Consider the following 19,645-nt stretch of genomic DNA (forward strand, 5'->3'; position numbering starts at 1 on the left):
TTTGCCCCAAACTTTTATTTTCTTAATTTGTTTAATAACATAAAGGGGAAGAAAATGGTTATTGTATTATTCTTTTCTATTATGGATCGAACCAGGTAAAAGTAGGCAACTGGGTCAATATGGTTTTATTTCAGTATTTAGTAAACTTTTAAATAGAATCATGTAAAAAACAAACATTTCAAAAAGTGCAAAATATCAGAAAGCTAATCAGTGCTATTAATCTTTCCATGCAGACAATCTCTTGCTGAGCTAAGCAATACAAATTCTGTAACAGGGAATATGTATAAAATGATACTCTACAGAGTTTAAAAATAGGCTTGGTCAAGAGATTGCACATGATACAACTGAAGTAGTGCAAATAATATACAACTAAGAATTTAACTCAAACTTACTATCCTGTGTACTATACAACCATGATACCATAGGCGGAGAGACAAGATATAAAGCTCCTTTACAGTTGCCTGCCCCTCACCATCAGAAAACATTTCTTAGTACCAACAGTGGTTTATCTAGGTGTCCAGGGTTATGCTGTTCATCTTTGGTTACAGGGACTCATTCTTGCTTGTCCTTTGGTTTACTCTTAAATAGTATCTATTCTGCTAATATGAAGAATAAATTTAAATTTGAAGACAACAACTTGACAAAAGTTTCCCCTTTAAAATATAATTGAATGCTACTTAATTCTCAGTAACCCTTACTTCAAACTCAATTTATATAGTAAAGAATATAAAAGTATTCCATATATCTGACATTTCTTAGTGGCTTAGCATTAGTCTATAAGCAGATGGACAAGTAAAGGCCAGGCATGGGTCCTGTACCCCAGCCTTACCTCTGCCATCTCTAGGGTGACGGTGATTAACCTTCCCTTTCCTTTTCTCTCTGGAAAGGGAGAGAGACCACTGCTGTCAAAGGGATGGCTTAAGTGAATGTTAAATGCCAATGCACTGGATACCATGATATATTTACAAATCATTTTTTATAAAAACAAAACACAGCTTGCCTGCCTCTGCCACTCTATAAACAGAGAGGCCTATGGGAATCGGAGTGGAGGGTAAAGGACTATCACAAAGAGAACTGCAAAGTGAGTGACAAACTCTGACCAATGAGAAAGAAAATACAGCGCAGTGGTGAGCAGATGCCCTGGAAGAAATCAATCTGTATGCACCCATCTTCAAGGTACACCTCACTTTGCACGTTCTGACGTGGACTCCGCACTGGCTGTTCCTCTGCTCCTACAGGCATAGGTTTTTCTTTCAGAATAGGAAGCCTGTCCCCCAGCCAAAGCCACCTGCCCAGCCAACACGGCCTGTGCCATGGGGCTGTTAAATAAGCTTTCTGGATTATGGGTACCTAAGCAGGCAATGGTGTTTACAAAATGTTTTCAAAGAGGACACACAATACTGCCTTCACCCAAGTGGATATGGTGGTTGACTCACAAATTCTATTTCACCTTAAATGTACTACTGAGGGCGCCTGGGTGGCTCAGTTGGTTAGGCGACTGCCTTCGGCTCAGGTCATGATCCTGGAGTCCCGGGATCGAGTCCCGCATCGGGCTCCTTGCTCGGCGGGGAGTCTGCTTCTCCCTCTGACCCTTCCCCCTCTCATGTGCTCTCTCTCATTCTCTCTCTCTCAAATAAATAAATAAAATCTTAAAAAAAAAAAAAAAGTACTACTGAAAGATTTTACTCATAACCAAAGCAGCCGGTCAAGGTTGTGTGAGTTCAGGTTTGCCAGCCTTTATAACTTTGCCCTCAAGAACAGAAGCTACTATCAACTAAGTCAGATTTCATTGAGAGTCTCCCCATTTGAGCATGATACGAAAGGACAGGTCTAGGATATATAATATCTTTGCTTTATAAAGATGCACCTAATGTGAACTAAACTATCCACTGTAAACTCTGAAAGCAGCTCGAACAGCTCGGAAAACAATGAATAGCATCAGTGATTCCATGCCATCAACTGTCAGCTGTAGAGAGTAAACAATACTCTCTGTAAGCTACATTTCAGTCCCTCACACAGGACTTGTAGGAAAGAAAAGCTGGCTCAAAGGAAGGTGCCCAACAATCTTTTTCACACCCACTTAGCCTTCAAATACAGAGAACACCAATGAGAGATGAGTGTACCCCAAAATGCCTTCTGAATCTCCGGAGCCTTCTCCAAACTAGAACATTTTCTAAAGCAATAATTTCCTAGAAAAATTTCTACCAAGCCAAAATAAACTCAAAACAGACTTTATACTATCTCAAGTAATAAGCAATAAAGGATGGCACCTATCATCTGGAATTAAAGATGCAAACAACCCCCACTATGAAGAGTGGCAAGTGCTTCTATAAAGCCAGTGGTAAAAAGTAATAGGGTCTTCCCTTTGTTTTTTCACTCACTTCCGAGATAACAAGATTATCTTCCAAAGACCCCGGTGGTAAGTAAGTGGCAGGCAACATGCAGGAAATGATGCAGCTGAGGAGAGGGAAACGGCAGCAACAAGCAGGTGCATTTTCTGGGGGAGGATCCTTCAGTGTCCGTCTAGGGAAGAGTGGAACAGAGGTCATGATGCAGTCACAACTGGAAGGCAACCAGCCAGAATGCTGGAGTCTAATGCAAGAACTTTCTAGTTACACATCTAAAAGGTGGAGGAGGGGTGCCTGGGTGGCTTAGCTATTAAGCTCTGCCTTCAGCTCCGGTCCTGATGTCCTGGGATCGAGCCCCGCATCGGGCTCCCTGCTCTGTGGGGAGTCTGCTTCTCCTTCTCCCCGACTTGTGCTCGCTAGCTCTCTCTATCTCTCCAATAAAGAAATAAAATCTTCAAAATAAAAAAAATTAAAAAATAAAAGGCAGAGGAACTTAAATCTCAGGATGGGCTGTTCGTCATTAAGATCGTTACTGGTGCCAATGGTAACTCTTAGATGATCAGAACTATTTAGATTCGGAGTTCAGATCCTAAAAAATGACAGGTGCTACTGGACCAAGTCACTTGCAAAAACACACACACGAACTTTCTCTAAATGGGCTATTGCACTTTTCCTTCAGCAATTTTAACCAGAGTCCCTCTAAAAATAATAACCTAGATCTTGGGCGCCTGGGTGGCTCAGATGGTTAGGCGTCTGCCTTCGGCTCTGGTCATGATCCCAGGGTCCTGGGATCGAGTGCCGCATCAGGCTCTCTGCTCCTTGGGAGCCTGCTTCTCCTTCTGCCTCTCTCTCTCTCATGAATAAATAAATAAAAATCTTTAAAAAATAAAAAAAATAAAAATAATAATAATAATAACCTAGATCTTGGTGACAGGCAACAGAAAAGTACATTTATAAAGAGCTCAAGGCTGGGCGCCTGGGTGGCTCAGTTGGCTAAGCGACTGCTTTCGGCTCAGGTCATGATCCTGGAGTCCCTGGATCGAGTCCCGCATCGGGCTCCCTGCTCGGCGGGGAGCCTGCTTCTCCCTCTGACCCTCCCCCCTCTCATGTGCTCTCTCTCTCTCATTCTCTCTGTCTCAAATAAATAAATAAAATCTTTAAAAAAAAAAAGAGCTCAAGGCTACACTGTTCCTCATAACATGTTAATATGTAGGAAATATGCTGCATACATGACATTTAAAAACTTACATTAAGCAGCCACACATGATTCATTTTTACTGTAAAGGCTGATCAAGGAAGATGCCCTGGGTTTGGTAGATTTCTTTGAGGACCAGCAATACTGTATCTTCAGACTCCCTGTAAAGAGGAAAACTTAGGTTGTAAAAAGAAGAAACTAACTTTTATACTAGAGGTTTTATATATACTATCTCATGTAATCTACACAACCACCTTCAAGTTCATTTTTGCAAAAGTTCATTTTACAGTGGACTATAACTCAGCCATAAAGAATAATGAAATCTTGCCATTTGCCACAATATGGATGGACCTAGAGGATGCTAAGTGAAGAGACAAATACCATATGATTTCACTTATATGTGGAATCTAAAAAACAAAACAAATGAACAAAAACCAGACCCATACATACAGAGAACAAACGTGGTTGCCAGAAGGGAGAGGGGTGGGGGGATGGGTGAAATAAGTGAGGGGGATATTAAGAGGTACGAACTTCCAGTTATAAAATAAGTAAGTCATGGAGATGAAAAGTACAGCACAGGGAATATAGTCGGTAATATTGTAATAATATATGGTGACTACACTTATCATGGTGAGCACTGAGTAATGTAAAGAACTGTCAATTCACTATGCAGTGATTCACCTGAAACTAATATTACATTGTATGTCAACTACAATTTAAAAAAAAAAGTCCAACATTATGTCTGGTAATACAAAACAACTAGTAGGAAATGACCAACCAAGAATTGTTCCCTTTCCACAGAGCTCATTCTTAGAACAATATGGAAGAGCCATCCAGTTGGTCACCTTAATTTTTTAAATGTTATTCACCTTTTTAAAAAGATAATACAATCATATGGTTCAAAATTCAAGATATGAAAGACTGTAATAATGAAGTTTCCCTTCCACCTCTGTTTCTTAACCACCAGTTCCCATCTTCTGACAATCAATGTTATCAACTTCTCATGCATCTTCCAGATATTATTCTGTGTGTGCCCAATTACTTACATCCAGTTCATAAAGAAATTTGATTATAAAAAAAACAACATCATGAAGGACTGCCTTAAGGACATATAGTTCGAACATTTCTCTAAATCCATGGTTTAACATTTTTTGAATCATGTATCTACTTGAGAATCTAATGAAACCAATGGGTTTCTCTCCAGAAAAGATTTTATATATATATTATAATAAAATATATTTTTAATACTTTAGCACACGAGGAATGTAATTTAAATATATATATAAATATTATAAATAAAATTTCATTGGATTCATATGCTTTTTCTATCCCCTAAAAACCCCATACAGACTTAAGGTTAAGAAATTCCTCCTATGCCAGTGAAGGGGCATTAGCTAAACCAGATGTTAAAATGGTGTGATCCTGGTGCATAAATAAACAGATCAACAGAAAAAAAGAGGAAGTTCAGAAATAGTCCTAAGTCTATATAGGAATTTAATAAAGTGAGACTCTCAAACCAGACTCATATACAGAGAACAAACGGTGTTGTGACAAATGGATAGCCATCTGGAAAATGACCTGAACCAATCTATACCTGTTACTAGAATAAATCCAAAGTGAATCAAACATTCACATGTAAAAATGAAACCATAAAATATCAGAATAAACTGTGGTAAGGAATTCTTCGGAGGATAAGGAAGATGTAAGTATGACACATATTCTAGAAACCAGAGAGGAAAAATCAACAAATATGAATCAATCTTTTCTACTTAGCAAAAACCAATGTTTGCAATGTCAAAGACAAACTGGGGAAAAGGCATTTGCAACTCATCACAGACAATCAACAACAACAAAAAACATTTCAATATAAAAGAGAATAAAGAATATAAATAACTCCCAGAAAAGGAAATAAAAATGGTCCTTAAATATATGTCAAGATGCTCAATCTTACTCATAACTGGAGGAATGCAATTTTTTTTTTTTAAATAAAAGGCAAAAGATTGATCTGAAGAGAAAAAGGAGCATACGACGAATGTAATTTAAAAACTATAGCGTGGGGCACCTGGGTTGCTCAGTCAGCTGGGCGTCTGCTTTCGGCTCAGGTCATGATCCAGGGTCCTGGGATCGAGCCCCACATTGGGCTCCCTGCTTGGCAGGTTGCCTGCTTCTCCCTCTCCCTCTTCTCCTTCCCCCTGCTCACGTGTTCATGTGATCTCTCATGAATAAATAAGCAAAATTAAAAAAAAAAAAACAAAAACACTACAGCATGCAAAATACATACACTGAAAACTACAAAACATTGCTGAGGGAAATTAAAGACCAAAATACACTTAGAGATACTGTGTTTGTGGCTCAGAAGACTCTATTATTCAGATGTCAATTCTCCCCAAATTGATCTGTAGATAAAATATTTGCGATCACAATCAAAATCTCAGAAAGCTTTTTGGTTGACATTAACAAGCTCAATCTAAAACGTGGAAATGCAAAGAACCGACAATAGCTAAAATAATTTTAAAGAAGAATAAAGTTGGATGACTCACAATACCTGATTTCAAGACTTATTCTGAAGCTACAGTAATCAAGACTGTTTTACTGGCATAAAGAGAAATCGACCAATGGAACAAAATAGACCCAAGACAATTCAATGATTTCTCCATCTGAATAAACTTTTCAACAAATGTTGCTACAACAACTAGATAGCCACATGCAAACCAATGAACTTCAATCCTTACCTCACACCATATTAAAAAATTAATGAAAATGGATCACAGACCTAAATATAAAAGCTAAAATGATGTAATTTCTAGAATACAGGTAATATTTTAATGGCTTTGGGCTTGGCAAAGATATCTTAAATATGTTAAAAAGGCACAAATGTCAATAAATTGGACTACATCAAAGTCAAAAACTTTTGCTCTTCAAAACATTCTGGAAAAACGAAAAGCCATATTTTGAGGAAAAAACATGTATCTGAAAAGGACTTGTAACTATAATATAGAAAGAATTCTGGCAACTTAATAAGACAATCTATTATTTTTTAAAAGGCAAAAGATTTGAACAGACAGTTCACCAAAGAAGGTGTACAGATGGCGGGGCGCCTGGGTGGCTCAGTCGGTTAGGTGTCCCACTCTTGGTTTTGGCTCAGGTCATGATCTCAGGGTCATGAGATCGAGCCCTGCATTGGGCTCTGTGCTCAGCAGAGTCTGCTTGAGATTCTCTCTGTCCTCTCCCTCTGCTCCTCCACCCCTCCCCCTGGCTTGCACACACTCTAAATAAATAAATGAATGAATGAATAAAATCTTTAAAAAGGGGGGGGTGCCCAGGTGGCTCAGTCGGCTAAGCGTCTTACTCTTGGTTTTGGCTCAGGTCATGATCTCAGGGTCATGAGACCGAGCCCCATGTCAGGGTCAGCGGGTCTGCTTGAGATTCTCTTCCTCTCCGTCTGCCCCTCCCCTGCTCTCTTTCTCAAATACATCACTCTTTAAGAAAAAAAGGGGGGGGCGCCTGGGTGGCTCAGTCGTTAAGCGCTTGCCTTCAGCTCAGGTCATGATCCCAGGGTCCTGGGATCGAGTCCCACACAGGACTCCCTGCTCAGCCAGGAGCCTGCTTCTCCCTCTCCCGCTCCCCCTGCTTGTGTTCCCTCTCTAGCTGTCTCTCTCTCTGTCAAATAAATAAAATCTTCAAAAAATAATAATAAATAATAAAAAAATTTTAAAAAAAGATTTTATCAAACTCAACACCCAAGGAACAAATAATCCAATCAAGAAATGGGCAGAAGACATGAACAGACATTTCTGCAAAGAAGACATCCAAATGACCAACAGACACATGAAAAAGTGCTCAACATCACTAGCCATCAGGGAAATTCAAATCAAAACCACAATGAGATATGACCTCACACCAGTCATAATGCCTAAAATTAACAAGTCAGGAAACGACAGATGTTGGCGAGGATGCAGAGAAAGGGGAATCCTCCTACACTGTTGGTGGGAATGCAAGCTGGTGCAGCCATTCTGGAAAATAGTATGGAGGTTCATCAAAAAGTTGAAAATAGAGCTACCCTATGACCCAGCAATTACACTACTGGGTATTTACCCTAAAGAAACAAATGTAGTGGGGTGCCTGGGTGGCTCAGTTGGTTAAGTGGCTGCCTTAGGCTCGGGTCATGATCCTGGGGTCCTGGGATCGAGCCCCGCGCCCAGCTCCCTGCTCGACTCGGAACCTCCTTCTCCATCTCCCTCTGCCTACTTGTGCTATCTCTCTGTCAAATAAATTAATAAAGTCTTTAAAAAAAAAAAGATAGAAATGTAATGATCCGAAGGGGTACATGCAGCACCCCAATGTTTATAGCAGCAATGTCCACAATAGCCAAACTATGGAAAAAGCCCAGATGTCCATCGACAGATGAATGGATAAAAAAAATGTGATGTGTATATATATATATATATACACAATGCAATATTATGCAGCCATCAAAAAAATGAAATCTTGCCATTTACAACAACGTGGATGGAACTAGAGGGTATTATGCTAAGCAAAATAAGAAAGACAATTATCATATGATCTCACTGATACGAGGAATTTAAGAAACAAGGCAGAGGATCATAGGGGAAGAGAGGAAAAAATGAAACAAGATGAAACCAGAGAGGGAGACAAACCACAAGAGACTCTTAATCTCAGGAAACGAACTGAGGGTTGCTGGAGTGGAGGGGGGTGGGAGGGATGGGGTGGCTGGGTGATGGATGCTGGGGAGGGTGTATCAGTTGTGGTGAGCGCTGTGTATTGTGTGGGACTGATGAATCACAGACCTGTACCCCTGAAACAAATAATATATGTTAATAAAAAAAGTAATCTAAAAACGAAAAAAAATATTTCCACAAAAATATATGGAACGTGGAAAATTATTATATGGAACACCTGAAACTAATATGACACTGTATGTTAATTAAACTTGAATTTTAAAAAATAAAAATTTTAAAAATAAAAAAATAAGAATTTTTAAAAACTACGCTGGAAAAGCTGTGGGGAAACAAGACACTCCCATATATTCCTGGTGGGAGTACAAAAAGGTACAACTTCTATTTGGCAATAATTATCAAATATTACAAATCCATGTATTCTTTATGCCAGCAATTCCAATTCTAAGTATTTACAGATACACTCATGAATAGGTAAAATATGAACAAGGTGTATAAAGAGCAAGAGGACAGAAATCTAAAGTAACCCATTAGTACAGGACTAGTTAAAGAAATTATGGTACATTGATACAGTAGAATACTAAAGCTATAAAAGAATGAACTCTTTATATACAACAAGCAGAAAACTCCCAAGACTTGCTAGTAGAAAAAGCAAGTTACAGAACAATGCCTATAATATGATACTATCTATACTTGTTAAAAGAGAGAAATAATATATTCACACACTCACACCTGTGTTATGTATGCATAAAATAGACCTCTAGAAAAAATTTCAAGAAATGCATGTTACTTGCATATGGAGAAGGTAGTTAGCAGGGAACAAAATGGAAGAGAGGCTTTCATTATTTGTCTTTCTTTGCATGGTGAACCATATGAATGTACTACACACTCAGAAATCTCTAAAGAATGCCTTCTAGTGTTTTTAAGATTTTATTTATTTGTTAGAGAGAGAGCGACAGAGCACAAGCAGGGGGAGCGTCAGGCGGAGGGAGAAGCAGACTCCTCGCTGAGCGGGGAGCCAGATGCAGCACTTGATCCCAGGACCCTGGGATCATAACCTAAGCCGAAGGCAGGCACTTAATCAACTGAGCCACCCAGGTGCCCCTAAAGAATGCCTTTTTCACAAGGATGTGGAGAAAGGGGAACCCTCCTGGACTGTTGGTAGGTATGCAAACTGGTGCAGCCACTCTGGAAAACAGTATGGAATTCCTCAAAAAGTTAAAACTAGAACTACCCTAAGATGAAGACCATCTTTGAAGCTGTCCCTGAGTTTAGGGCTAAGAGAACACAGCAGCCCAAAAAGCCAGGAATGGAGACTGATCCTGCGGGATGAAGGGGTTCATCATGTTCAACATGGCAGATGACCTAAAGCAATTCCTGTATAAAAAATTACCCACTGTCCACAGACCTGTACCTCTGAAACAAATAGTGTGTTATATGTTAATAAAAAGAAAATAAAAACCACAATGAAAAAAAAATTGCCCACTGTTGAAGGGCTCCATGCTATTGTTGGGTCACACAGAACACCTGTTATTAAAGAGGCAATGACAGTGCTCCAGAGCATGCTTTCCGACTTGGTTTCTTATCTACTTTTGCCCTTGCAACAAACCAATGGAGCAAACTTGGACTTTCAAAAAATAAGAGTATCATCTGTTACTATAATACCTACCACGTCGTTCAATCCAATCATTTACCTCTGGTGGTGAGTTTCATAGCCAGCAGTAATGATGGTACAGGACTCCCTGTCAGACTAGAAAAGGAACTCGCTCCGTTATTTGAAGAACTGAGACAAATTGTGGAAGTTCCTTAATCTGGCAGTGGTGTTGATGTACACCTTATTTTCATTACAGTGAAACAGTATCAATCCAGCAATCTTGAGACCACAAAAATACTTGTATCCACATACTCCAGAAAGGGCCTCTTTTCCCACTTTATACCAAAGAGTCTATAGATATAAGTTATGGACAGATTGTTATTTTTTCTTATGTGGAGTCTTTTCTTATTTAGTGAGATCTGGGGATACCACAGAAATGGTTCAATACATCACAGCTCCCATGAAGTTAGTCCAGTCACCAAATATGCATGAGATTCTATTCAGTGGGACAGAATCAAAATGGTACTTTGATCCACTTGAGCCATTAAGTGCTCCCTATTATATAAAACGCCCAGTCCTGCAGAATGAAGCAGACCCTTTTTATTGTGAATGAGGACGTATTTTTCTTTATATTGTTTTATTTCTTTGCATTGAGTGTGAAGAAAAGAAAATGGCTTAGTAAAAGTAATAAAATCAGTATAATCACTAAAAAAAAAAAAAAAACTACCCTACGATCTAGCGATTGCACTACTAGTTATTTACCCAAAGAATACAAAAACACTAATTCAGGGGCACCTGGGTGGCTCAGTTAAGCACCTGACTCCTGGTTTCTGCTCAGGTCATGATCTCATAGTTGTGAGATTGAGCCCTGTGCCGGCCCAAGCTAGGCGTGGAGCCTGCTTAAGATTCTCTCCCTCTGCTTCTCTTCTGCGCCTCCCCTTCACCATTCTCCTCACCCCCATGCATGTTCTCTAAAAAAAAAAAAACCATTAATTCAAAGGGATACATGTACCCTGATTTTTTTTTAAGATTTATTTGAGAGAGCGAGGAAGTAGCGGGAGGAGGGGGAGAGGGAGGGAGAGTCTCAAGAAGACTCTGCACTGTGCAAGGAACCCAACATGGGGCTCAATCCCACCACCCCGAGATCACAACTGGAACCAAAACCAAGAACTGGGCGCTCAACTGACCGCGCCACCCTGGACCCCTGGACCCCAATGTTTATAGCAGCATTATCAACAATAGACAAATTATGGAAACAGCCCAAGTGTCCATCAATAAATGAATGGATAGAGAAGAGGTGGTATACATACATAATATAATACTACTCAGCCATAAAAAAGAATGAAGTCTTGCCATTTGCAATGACATGGATGGAGCTAGAGAGTATTATTATGCCAAGTGAAGTAAGTCAGACAAAGACAAATACTGTATGATTTCACTCACATGTGGAATTTAAGAAATAAAACAAACGAGCAAAGAAAAAAAAGAGAGGCAAACCAAGAAACAGACTCTTGAGAACAAACTGATGGTTACCAGAGGGGTGGTAGATGAGGGGAACAGTTAATTAAATAGGTGATGGGGATTAAGGAGTGTACTTGTGATGAGCACCAGGTGTGTGGAAGTGCTGAATCACTATATTGTACATCTGAAACTAATATTACACTGTATGTTACCTGAAATTTAAATAAAAACTTTAGGGGCGGGACGCCTGGGTGGCTCAGTCGGTTAAGCGGCTGCCTTCGGCCCAGGTCATGATCCCAGGGTCCTGGGATCGAGTCCCATATCCGGCTCCTTGCTCAGTAGGGAACCTGCTTCTCCCTCTCTCTCCCTCTGCTTGTGCTCTGTCAAATAAATAAAATCTTTAAAAAAAAAAAAAAAAAAAAAAAAAAAAACTTTAGGGGCGCCTGGGTGGCTCAGTCAGTTAAGCGACTGCCTTTGGCTCAGGTCATGATCCTGGAGTCGCGGGATCGAGTCCCGCATCGGGCTCCCTGCTCAGCGGGGAGTCTGCTTCTCCCTCTGACCCTCCTCCCTCTCGTGCTCTCTGTCTCTCATTCTCTCTCGTAAATAAATAAATAAAATCTTTAAAAAAAAAAAAATTTGATACAACTCAGAAAAATAATTTTAAAAATAAATAAATAAATAAATAAATAAATAAATAAATAAATAAAAACTTTAAAAAAATGGGGCACCTGGATGGTTCAGTCGGTTAAGCGTCTGCCTTCAGCTCAGGTCATGATCCCAGGGTCCTGGGATTGAGCCCCAATCCTGGGATTGTCCTGGGATCCAGCCCTGTGTAGGGCTCCCTGCTTAGCAGGGAGTCTGCTTCTCCCTCTCTCCACCCCTCCCCCCTGCTCGTGCTCTCCTGCTCTCTCTCTCAAATGAATAAATAAAAAAATCTTTAAAAAAACAAAATATCATAAAAACTAAAAAAAATAATCATAATTTAAGGGGTGCCTGGGTGGCTCACTCGGTTAAGTGTCTGTCTTCGGCTCAGGTCATGATCCCAGGATCCTGGGAATGATTCCCGCATTGGGCTCCTTGCTCAGCGAGGAGTCTGCTTCTCCCTCTGCCTGCTGTTCCCCCTGCTTGTGCTCTCTAACAAATAAATAAAATCTTAAAAAAAAAAAAAAAAAGACCTAAAAGCATGCATTTTTGAATCCTTATCCCCTACCCATCTTATTTTCCTAGCTATATTTTCCTTTAGCTTAAATTTCTTTGGTGATTAAGTTCTTTTCTGTTATAATGTATGAATTTCAATAAGCATTATTAATCCATTCTACAATCCATCAGATAATTATATTTAATAATGATTAATTCTGTTGAATAAGTTGTGGGGATCTAATGTACAACATGGTACTATAGTTAATAATACTGTATCATATACTTGGAAGTTGCTAAGAGAGTAATTCTTAAATGTTCTCATCAAACACACACACACACACAAGGTAATTATGTGAGGTCATGGAGGTGTTAATCATTTCATAATATATACATGTATCAAATCTTGTTGAACATCTTATATAATGTGTCAATTATATCTCAATAAATCTGGAAAAAACATTTAAACATTAAAAATGTAAACATTAAAACAAAATGAAAATAATAAATTCTGATCTAGCTACTGTCAATACTTTCAGATGAGTTTAAAATACTTTCAGCAACAGTAACATTAATATGTACCCATCCTGTCCCCCGCCAATGACCAAAGGACACCACTTTTAAAACTAAGCTAGCCAGGGGCACCTGGGTGGCTCAGATGGTTCAGCGTCTGCCTTCGGCTCAGGTCATGATCTCAGAGTCCTGGGATCGAGCCAGAAGTCGGGGGGGGGTGGTCTCTACTCAGCGGGGAGTCTGCTTCTCCCTCTCCCTCTCTCCCTGCTTGTGCGCTCTCTCTCTCTCTCTCTCAAATGAATAAATCTTAAAAAATAAAATAAAATAAAACTAAGCTAGCTGAACTCATGGTTGCTGGCATCATTAGCCCATGCTCTACCCAACTGCAAAGTAAAACAACAATGTGTTTAAACCAGATTTCTTTAAATGACATAATTTTGTTATTTTGTAACTGTCTAAATGAGAAATCACTCTAATCCCAAATGTACACTAGCCTATCCTCCCTTTTCTACATCTATCAAATAGCTGTGCAACAATCAGACAAAAAAAAAAAAAAAAAAAACCCCACCAAGAAACAAAAACAAACATCACTTACCAGTAGCATAGATGGCTTTGTAAAGCAAATAAATATTCGTTAAAACTTTCAATGGGCTTCTCTTGTAGCACATAGTCAATGCGCTGGCCTCCATTCAGCATTCCCACATTGATGGGTGGGACTTCTTTAACTGCCACAGGGGTCTCTTCTGTGTTAACATCTGGACATAGAAGAACCATAACAACAATCTAAAAGCTTCCAGCCCTCCAAGATTGTCCTTACTTCTCCTCAGACTACCAAGTTTACAGTAGGATGAGGTACTCTCTGCTCAGAAAGCTTTCTGTACCTTCTTCCTCTCAAGCCCCTTAAAGCTTCTCCTCAAGTCACAATGATTTTGTTCAATCCCATTTTTTCTTTCCTCTACCTCTGATAGCCAATTCATTTGCCTCTGGTTTATAAACTAAATATAAGGAGGGATAGAAATCGTTAGGCAGTTGAAAATTAAAGCAAAAAGAATACAACATTGGGGCGCCTGGGTGGCTAAGTTGGTTAAGCGACTGCCTTCGGCTCCGGTCATGATCCCAGGGTCCTGGGATCGAGTCCCATATCGGGCTCCCGGCTCAGTGGGGAGCCTGCTTCTCCCTCTGACCCTCTCCTCTCTCATGCTGTTTCTCTCTCGCTCGCTCTCTAATAAATAAATAAATAAAATCTTTAAAAAAAAAAAAAAAAGAATGCAACATTAACTGTGAAATTAAGAGGAGCGTATACTAGCTAGTGCCCAGCCAGGCAAATAAAACGGACCAATGAACACACAGACATTGCCCTAGTAAAGCAAGGTGCTTCATAGAGGAGGCTCCTAACACAACCCCAAGAGTTCCCAAGTGAGGGTTGTCTTTTAAAGCCTCTTTATCAGGTATTCAGCTTCTCTTGACATTTTTCCTCACAAATAATGTTTTTCCATAATTCGTGACTATTAGATAATAGAAAAGACTAGCAGAGCTGAAGGCCCATTAGGGCTCATTGTACTGGTCCTATACCATGAATAAGAAATACACACCATGGGGGGCCTGGGTGGCTCAGTTGGTTAAGCGACTGCCTTCGGCTCAGGTCATGATCCTGGAGTCCCAGGATTGAGTCCCGCATCGGGCTCCCTGCTCGGCAGGGAGTCTGCTTCTCCCTCTGACCCTCCCCCCTCTCATGCTCTCTCTATCTCATTCTCTCTCAAATGAATAAATAAAATCTTTAAAAAAAAAAAAAAAAGAAATACACACCATGGAGTTACTCTTATCTGACCTAATGTAGGATATCAAAGTGTACAGTATCACTGACCACTCAGCTTCTCTGAACTTGATTCAGGTTCTGCTTCAGTTTCTTCTGTAGTTTCTGAAGCCTGTAAGGCAGGGTATGGAGCTCTGGTGAAAGACTTCCAGGCCATCCGAAGTGAACCTAGCAAGTTGTTCTTAAGGTCCATACTCATCCTGGTCAAGCCCTCTCTCAATTCTGAAACATATTTGAATAAAGAACATTACGTGGTTTACAAAGAGTTTAGGGTCCAACACAGTTAAACAAAGTGAATGAGGTCCAGTCAGTTTGCAATGACCAGACAGTATAGAATTACAAGTTCTGTATTCAGATTTACCTAAGTGCATTCGCTTCCTGCCTTTATGATGTGGGATCAGCATTGGCTCAAATTCCACTCCTGGGACCACCATCGGTTCAATCCTATAGGCCACAGGATCAAACTATACGGGAAAAATAATAGCTACAGATACCTCTGCTGAAGAAAGACAGTCTTAAAACTGTGTATCAGGCAAAAATAATTATAAGCTCATAAAAAAACAAACAAACAGTTGTTTTGCTCCATCACTTTCAGATTCACACTACTAAAAACTGTCTCATTAACACAAAATAGTATAGAAAAAAGCAAATCAACACAATAGAAAATTATATGCTCTTCATCAATAAGCTCTAATATTCAGGTAAAAACACAAGAGCTGTCCAATGCTTACAGGGTGATAGATATTGAAGAAACCTTTGCATGTTGGAAATTTATAGTTGGGATCGATTCTTTTTAGTCCTCGGACAGTAAGGAACATTCCAATGGGAGATCCAAAGGCAAAGAATATTTCTGGTTTGTAGATGAGCCGGGGGTATTTTACAGACACCTGGAAAGAGGATATAAAAGTACCTCTCACTGATAACAAAAGTGACATCTGTTCCTACCATACCAATGGCAGGCAATAAAATGACTCAAGAGAATTAATTAGTATTGTTACCTGCCCAATACCAACATCCAGATAGTCACCATTTCCAGTGGCGTCGGTTTTACTGCAGAAGCCTGATTCTTTGGGGATGTCAGATATAGTCACCCCTGAAGCTGGCTGCAGGGTTGGTCTATTAATACCCTAAAGAATAAAATAATTCTATGGAGCTGTTATGTTGTAAAAATATCCAAAGAATTATAGTTTTTCACTGATTTGAAAGAATACTTAGGAAAGTTTTGAATAATTCTAGGAAGAGTCTCAGAAAACAAGATAAAGCTGATGAAAACAAAAGTTGTCTTAAGTGATGAACTGACATCCCTACATTCTCTAAATCAATGAAAGCTGTACAGAGCTATCTGGGTGGCAGTTGAAACTTTAGGCGACCATTATGAGAAAAACAACAGCAGAGCATGATGAAGAGGAATGCCGAGGGCTGCTAAGGGGTTCAATGAAGCACAATGCCCCTTTAAGGAGTAGAATGTCTCTGGGTATAGAAAATGATACAGATACTGGTCCAAGAACTGGACCTTAAATAAGAACTAAACAATCTGCTACAAAATTGAAAAATAACTACTAAGATATGGAAAGGAATTTAGTGGCCGAAAAAACTGAACGTAAAAGTACTATTATAACATGGATAAACCTCAAGTTCATTATTCTAAAGTAAAAGAAGCCAGTCACAAAAAGCCACATACTGTATAATTCCATTTAGAGGAAATGTCCAGAACAACAAAATCCATAACGACAGAAAACAGACCAGTGGTTCACAGGAGGGAGGAATGGGGAGTGACTGCTAATGGGTACGGGGTTTCTTTTTAGGATGATGTAAATGTTCTCAAATTAGATAGTGGTAATCGTGACACAACTCTGTGAATACACTAAAAACGACTGAACTGTATACTTTAAAAGGGTAAATTTTATGGTATGTGACATGAATTATATTTCAATAAAGCGGTTATGAAACCCCCCCCCCCAAAAAAAAGGAAAAAAAATGGAATGGTGGGAAGACTCCAGGGGAGACAAGACTTCTGAAGCTAATAACATTTTTTAAGGATATCAATTAAGAAAATGTGTTTGGGGCGCCTGGGTGGCCCAGTCGTTAAGCGTCTGCCTTCGGCTCAGGTCATGATCCCAGGGCCCTGGGATTGAGCCCCTCATCAGGCTCCCTGCTCCACAGGAAGCCTGCTTCTCCCTCTCCCACTCCCCCTGCTTGTGCTCCTGCTCTCGCTTGCTCTCTCTCTGTCAAATAAATAAATAAAGTCTTTTAAAAAAAAAAAAGGAAAAAGAAAGAAAAGGTGTTTAATTTCTAAAAGGAGAGCCAAAGATCAGTTAACAAAATTGCTTAGCTGCCTAAACACCTCACAAAGCACAAGGATACAAGGATGTCAAAAACCATTTAATCCTACAAGCCATATTAAGCACATACCGTTGAATTTTTTCTGGTCCTAAAGTAGTTTAATATCTTCTTTCTTGGTCCTAAGGGAATTCCCATTTCCTGAAGATCTTTGTCAGTACATAAAGCCTAGGCACAGAAAATCAAATATCCTTATTTCTAGGCAAAATAAAATGAATTAAATGTCCTGTTCTCTGAGAGGAATAAGACCTAAGTACTATTGTTCTTTGCTTTACATTAATAGGGTTCCCTAGTGGTACAACATCATTAATAATTTTGAGAAGAGTACTTTATTCATAAAAGCCTAAAGAAGAATAAAAGGTACCAATACTATAGTATCAATGCTACAGTAATACAGATGACATTGTATTATATATATATATATATATAATATATATATATATATATATAATATATACCCTACAGAAGTGGGTATCTACCTGCATGACACAAGAACACTCCTTGATTTCCATGCTGACTTAGATGTCACATTCCTGAGAAAGATTATATCCCTACTCATGGACATAAGCAGTAAGAACATACAGCAAACACTGAGCATGAAACAAACTAACAATCAAGATCTCAGCTTAAGTGCCACTCACCTGATTAGGTTAAAGCTTCCTTCACCCTCCCAGACTACATTAGTCTTACTATACTTTCTTAATACTATTGTGTACTTTTCCAACTTAGAACTTACCACAATTGTAATGAATTATATTTGATTATTAATATGTGTCTTCCCCACTAAGCCATAAACATAATGATGTTTATGTTTACATAACATGTTTATGGTTTACATATCTTACTGACCACTCTCTCTCTAGTACTTGGTAGAATATGCCTGATCATATAAAGCATTCACTAAATACCTATTAAATGAATGAATGTATTGCAAGCCTGAAAAAAAAGCACAAAAAAGGTGGCGGAAAAACCAAAAACAAATAAGTAAGCAAATATCAACAGCAGAGCTCCTGAAGTATAACAGAAAATAAGCCAGAATAATTAGTGGTCCATTTATTCTTACTCTCTTTTCTGAGCTATGTTGTTTTTTAGTCTTTGCTCTATCACTATAATGTTTGTCAATATGGTTTCTCTGAACTCTGCTCTCAAACAAAGCAAAGATCACTTTATAAGATAAAAACACATAGATAATGCTAAAGGACATTACTACTGATAACAGAGTTTTTATGACAAAAGTGCTTCTAAAGGGCAGGCTCTTAATCAGCTGTAAGATGAAGATAAGCATAAAAATACTAAAAATAGTATAGCATAAAGTTTTAAAACATTATTTTTACCAGAGCTTCCTTATCTACTTTCTCCTTCTCAAAGATATTAAAGAATTCAGAGAGTTGAAGTTTCTTCAAACCTTCCTCTAGTGTCAGTGTGTCTCCTTCATCCATGACAATATTTGGTGCATCCTAAAAATTAAGTTGTAAAGCTCATATTCTCTAAATTCATTTAGATTGTCCTGTATTAGTACTACTAGCAATAAAAATAATGTACTATATAAGAGTTCTATATAAAGATATACTTAGCTTTAAATAAACTGTAATTTGTACAAAATTTAAATTAAGTAGTTAATCTCTAAGTGTTGCAACTTTAGATGAAACAATGTTTTTAAATAAATGATTATCAAAGTATTTCTTCATCTTCATTAACAAAACATTTATTGAGTTCTTATTATGGAAAGAGTGTTTAAGACATAAAACAGTCTAAAATAAAGCCCTGTCCAGGAAGAACTCACAAAAAAATAAGTCTAAAATCTAAAAATCTGTCCCAAGAAATAGTACAAGAGAAGTATATCTGTATATCTAAATTACCTTTTCACTGTCCATATCCCCCAAAGATTCTTTCTGATTTGTTAGTATATCAAACAATATAAGCGAACCTAAAATAGAAGAAAGGACAATTTCTAAGTATTGGCACTACATAGCTTTTATACAAAAAGTATTAAGCCAAATACCCATGTAGCAAAATCTATGAAGCAGGAAGTCTTTCTTTCCAATCCACCACCGCCCTTCCAACCCCTTCCAAATTCTTCATCACAGACCAGTTCTAGACCTCTAAATCTGATATGGATAAAAGACATAGTACTTCAAAAACAGGTGTCCTTAATATGTGATAGTGCTCTCTGGTCACACGGAATTAATTTGTTACCTAAACTATGACCGGCAATGGATACACCCCCTTTGAAATCAGGGTTCCTCTGAAGAAAAAGTGTATATATTCGGTTCATTTCAGAAGCAACTGTGTCCACTATAGTCTGACAGTAGGTGGGGCTATTGTAGAAGAAGACATCCAGAATTGTGTCATTGGTAAAGTGCCTTAGGCGGTTAATGCTGGGCAGAGTTATTCGCTGCAGATCTCTGACAAAAAAAAAAAAAAAAAGGTATTTTAAGCAGAAAACCTAATACATTCCATAACTTCCTCTAAGTTATTACCCAGCTTAGCCTTCAAGCTTAGACTTAGATATTTAAAGATACAAGAGACAAGTACCTATAATAAAGA

The 19,645-nt window shown here is 38.7% G+C and overlaps 1 protein-coding gene across 2 annotated transcripts in view; it reads right to left on the reverse strand.

Moving 5' to 3' along the window:
* Positions 1–114: 114 nt before the first annotated feature.
* DDHD2 (DDHD domain containing 2) overlaps positions 115–19,645 on the reverse strand; it is a 30,044-nt gene continuing 10,513 nt past the window's right edge. Inside the window, exons 8-19 of one of the 2 annotated variants that reach the window (XR_010409684.1) lie at positions 19,295–19,503; positions 18,958–19,025; positions 18,433–18,555; positions 17,171–17,266; positions 15,757–15,885; positions 15,490–15,645; positions 15,120–15,222; positions 14,810–14,980; positions 13,541–13,700; positions 5,606–5,758; positions 3,597–3,704; positions 115–2,523 (exon numbers count right to left, since the gene is read on the reverse strand). Coding sequence is in view for 1 of the 2 variants with exons in the window: in XM_045879847.3 (XP_045735803.1) it covers positions 3,623–3,704; positions 13,541–13,700; positions 14,810–14,980; positions 15,120–15,222; positions 15,490–15,645; positions 15,757–15,885; positions 17,171–17,266; positions 18,433–18,555; positions 18,958–19,025; positions 19,295–19,503 (1,297 nt within the window). In the remaining variant the exon portion in view is untranslated. The remainder of the gene's footprint in view (positions 2,524–3,596; positions 3,705–5,605; positions 5,759–13,540; positions 13,701–14,809; positions 14,981–15,119; positions 15,223–15,489; positions 15,646–15,756; positions 15,886–17,170; positions 17,267–18,432; positions 18,556–18,957; positions 19,026–19,294; positions 19,504–19,645) is intronic. The other variant, XM_045879847.3, reaches the window with a different exon arrangement.

The sequence above is a fragment of the Mirounga angustirostris genome, unplaced genomic scaffold, assembly GCF_029215605.1.
Source record: "Mirounga angustirostris isolate CCGP_5_RB_7025 unplaced genomic scaffold, mMirAng1.0.hap1 SCAF_2, whole genome shotgun sequence".
NCBI classification, from domain to species: domain Eukaryota; kingdom Metazoa; phylum Chordata; class Mammalia; order Carnivora; family Phocidae; genus Mirounga; species Mirounga angustirostris.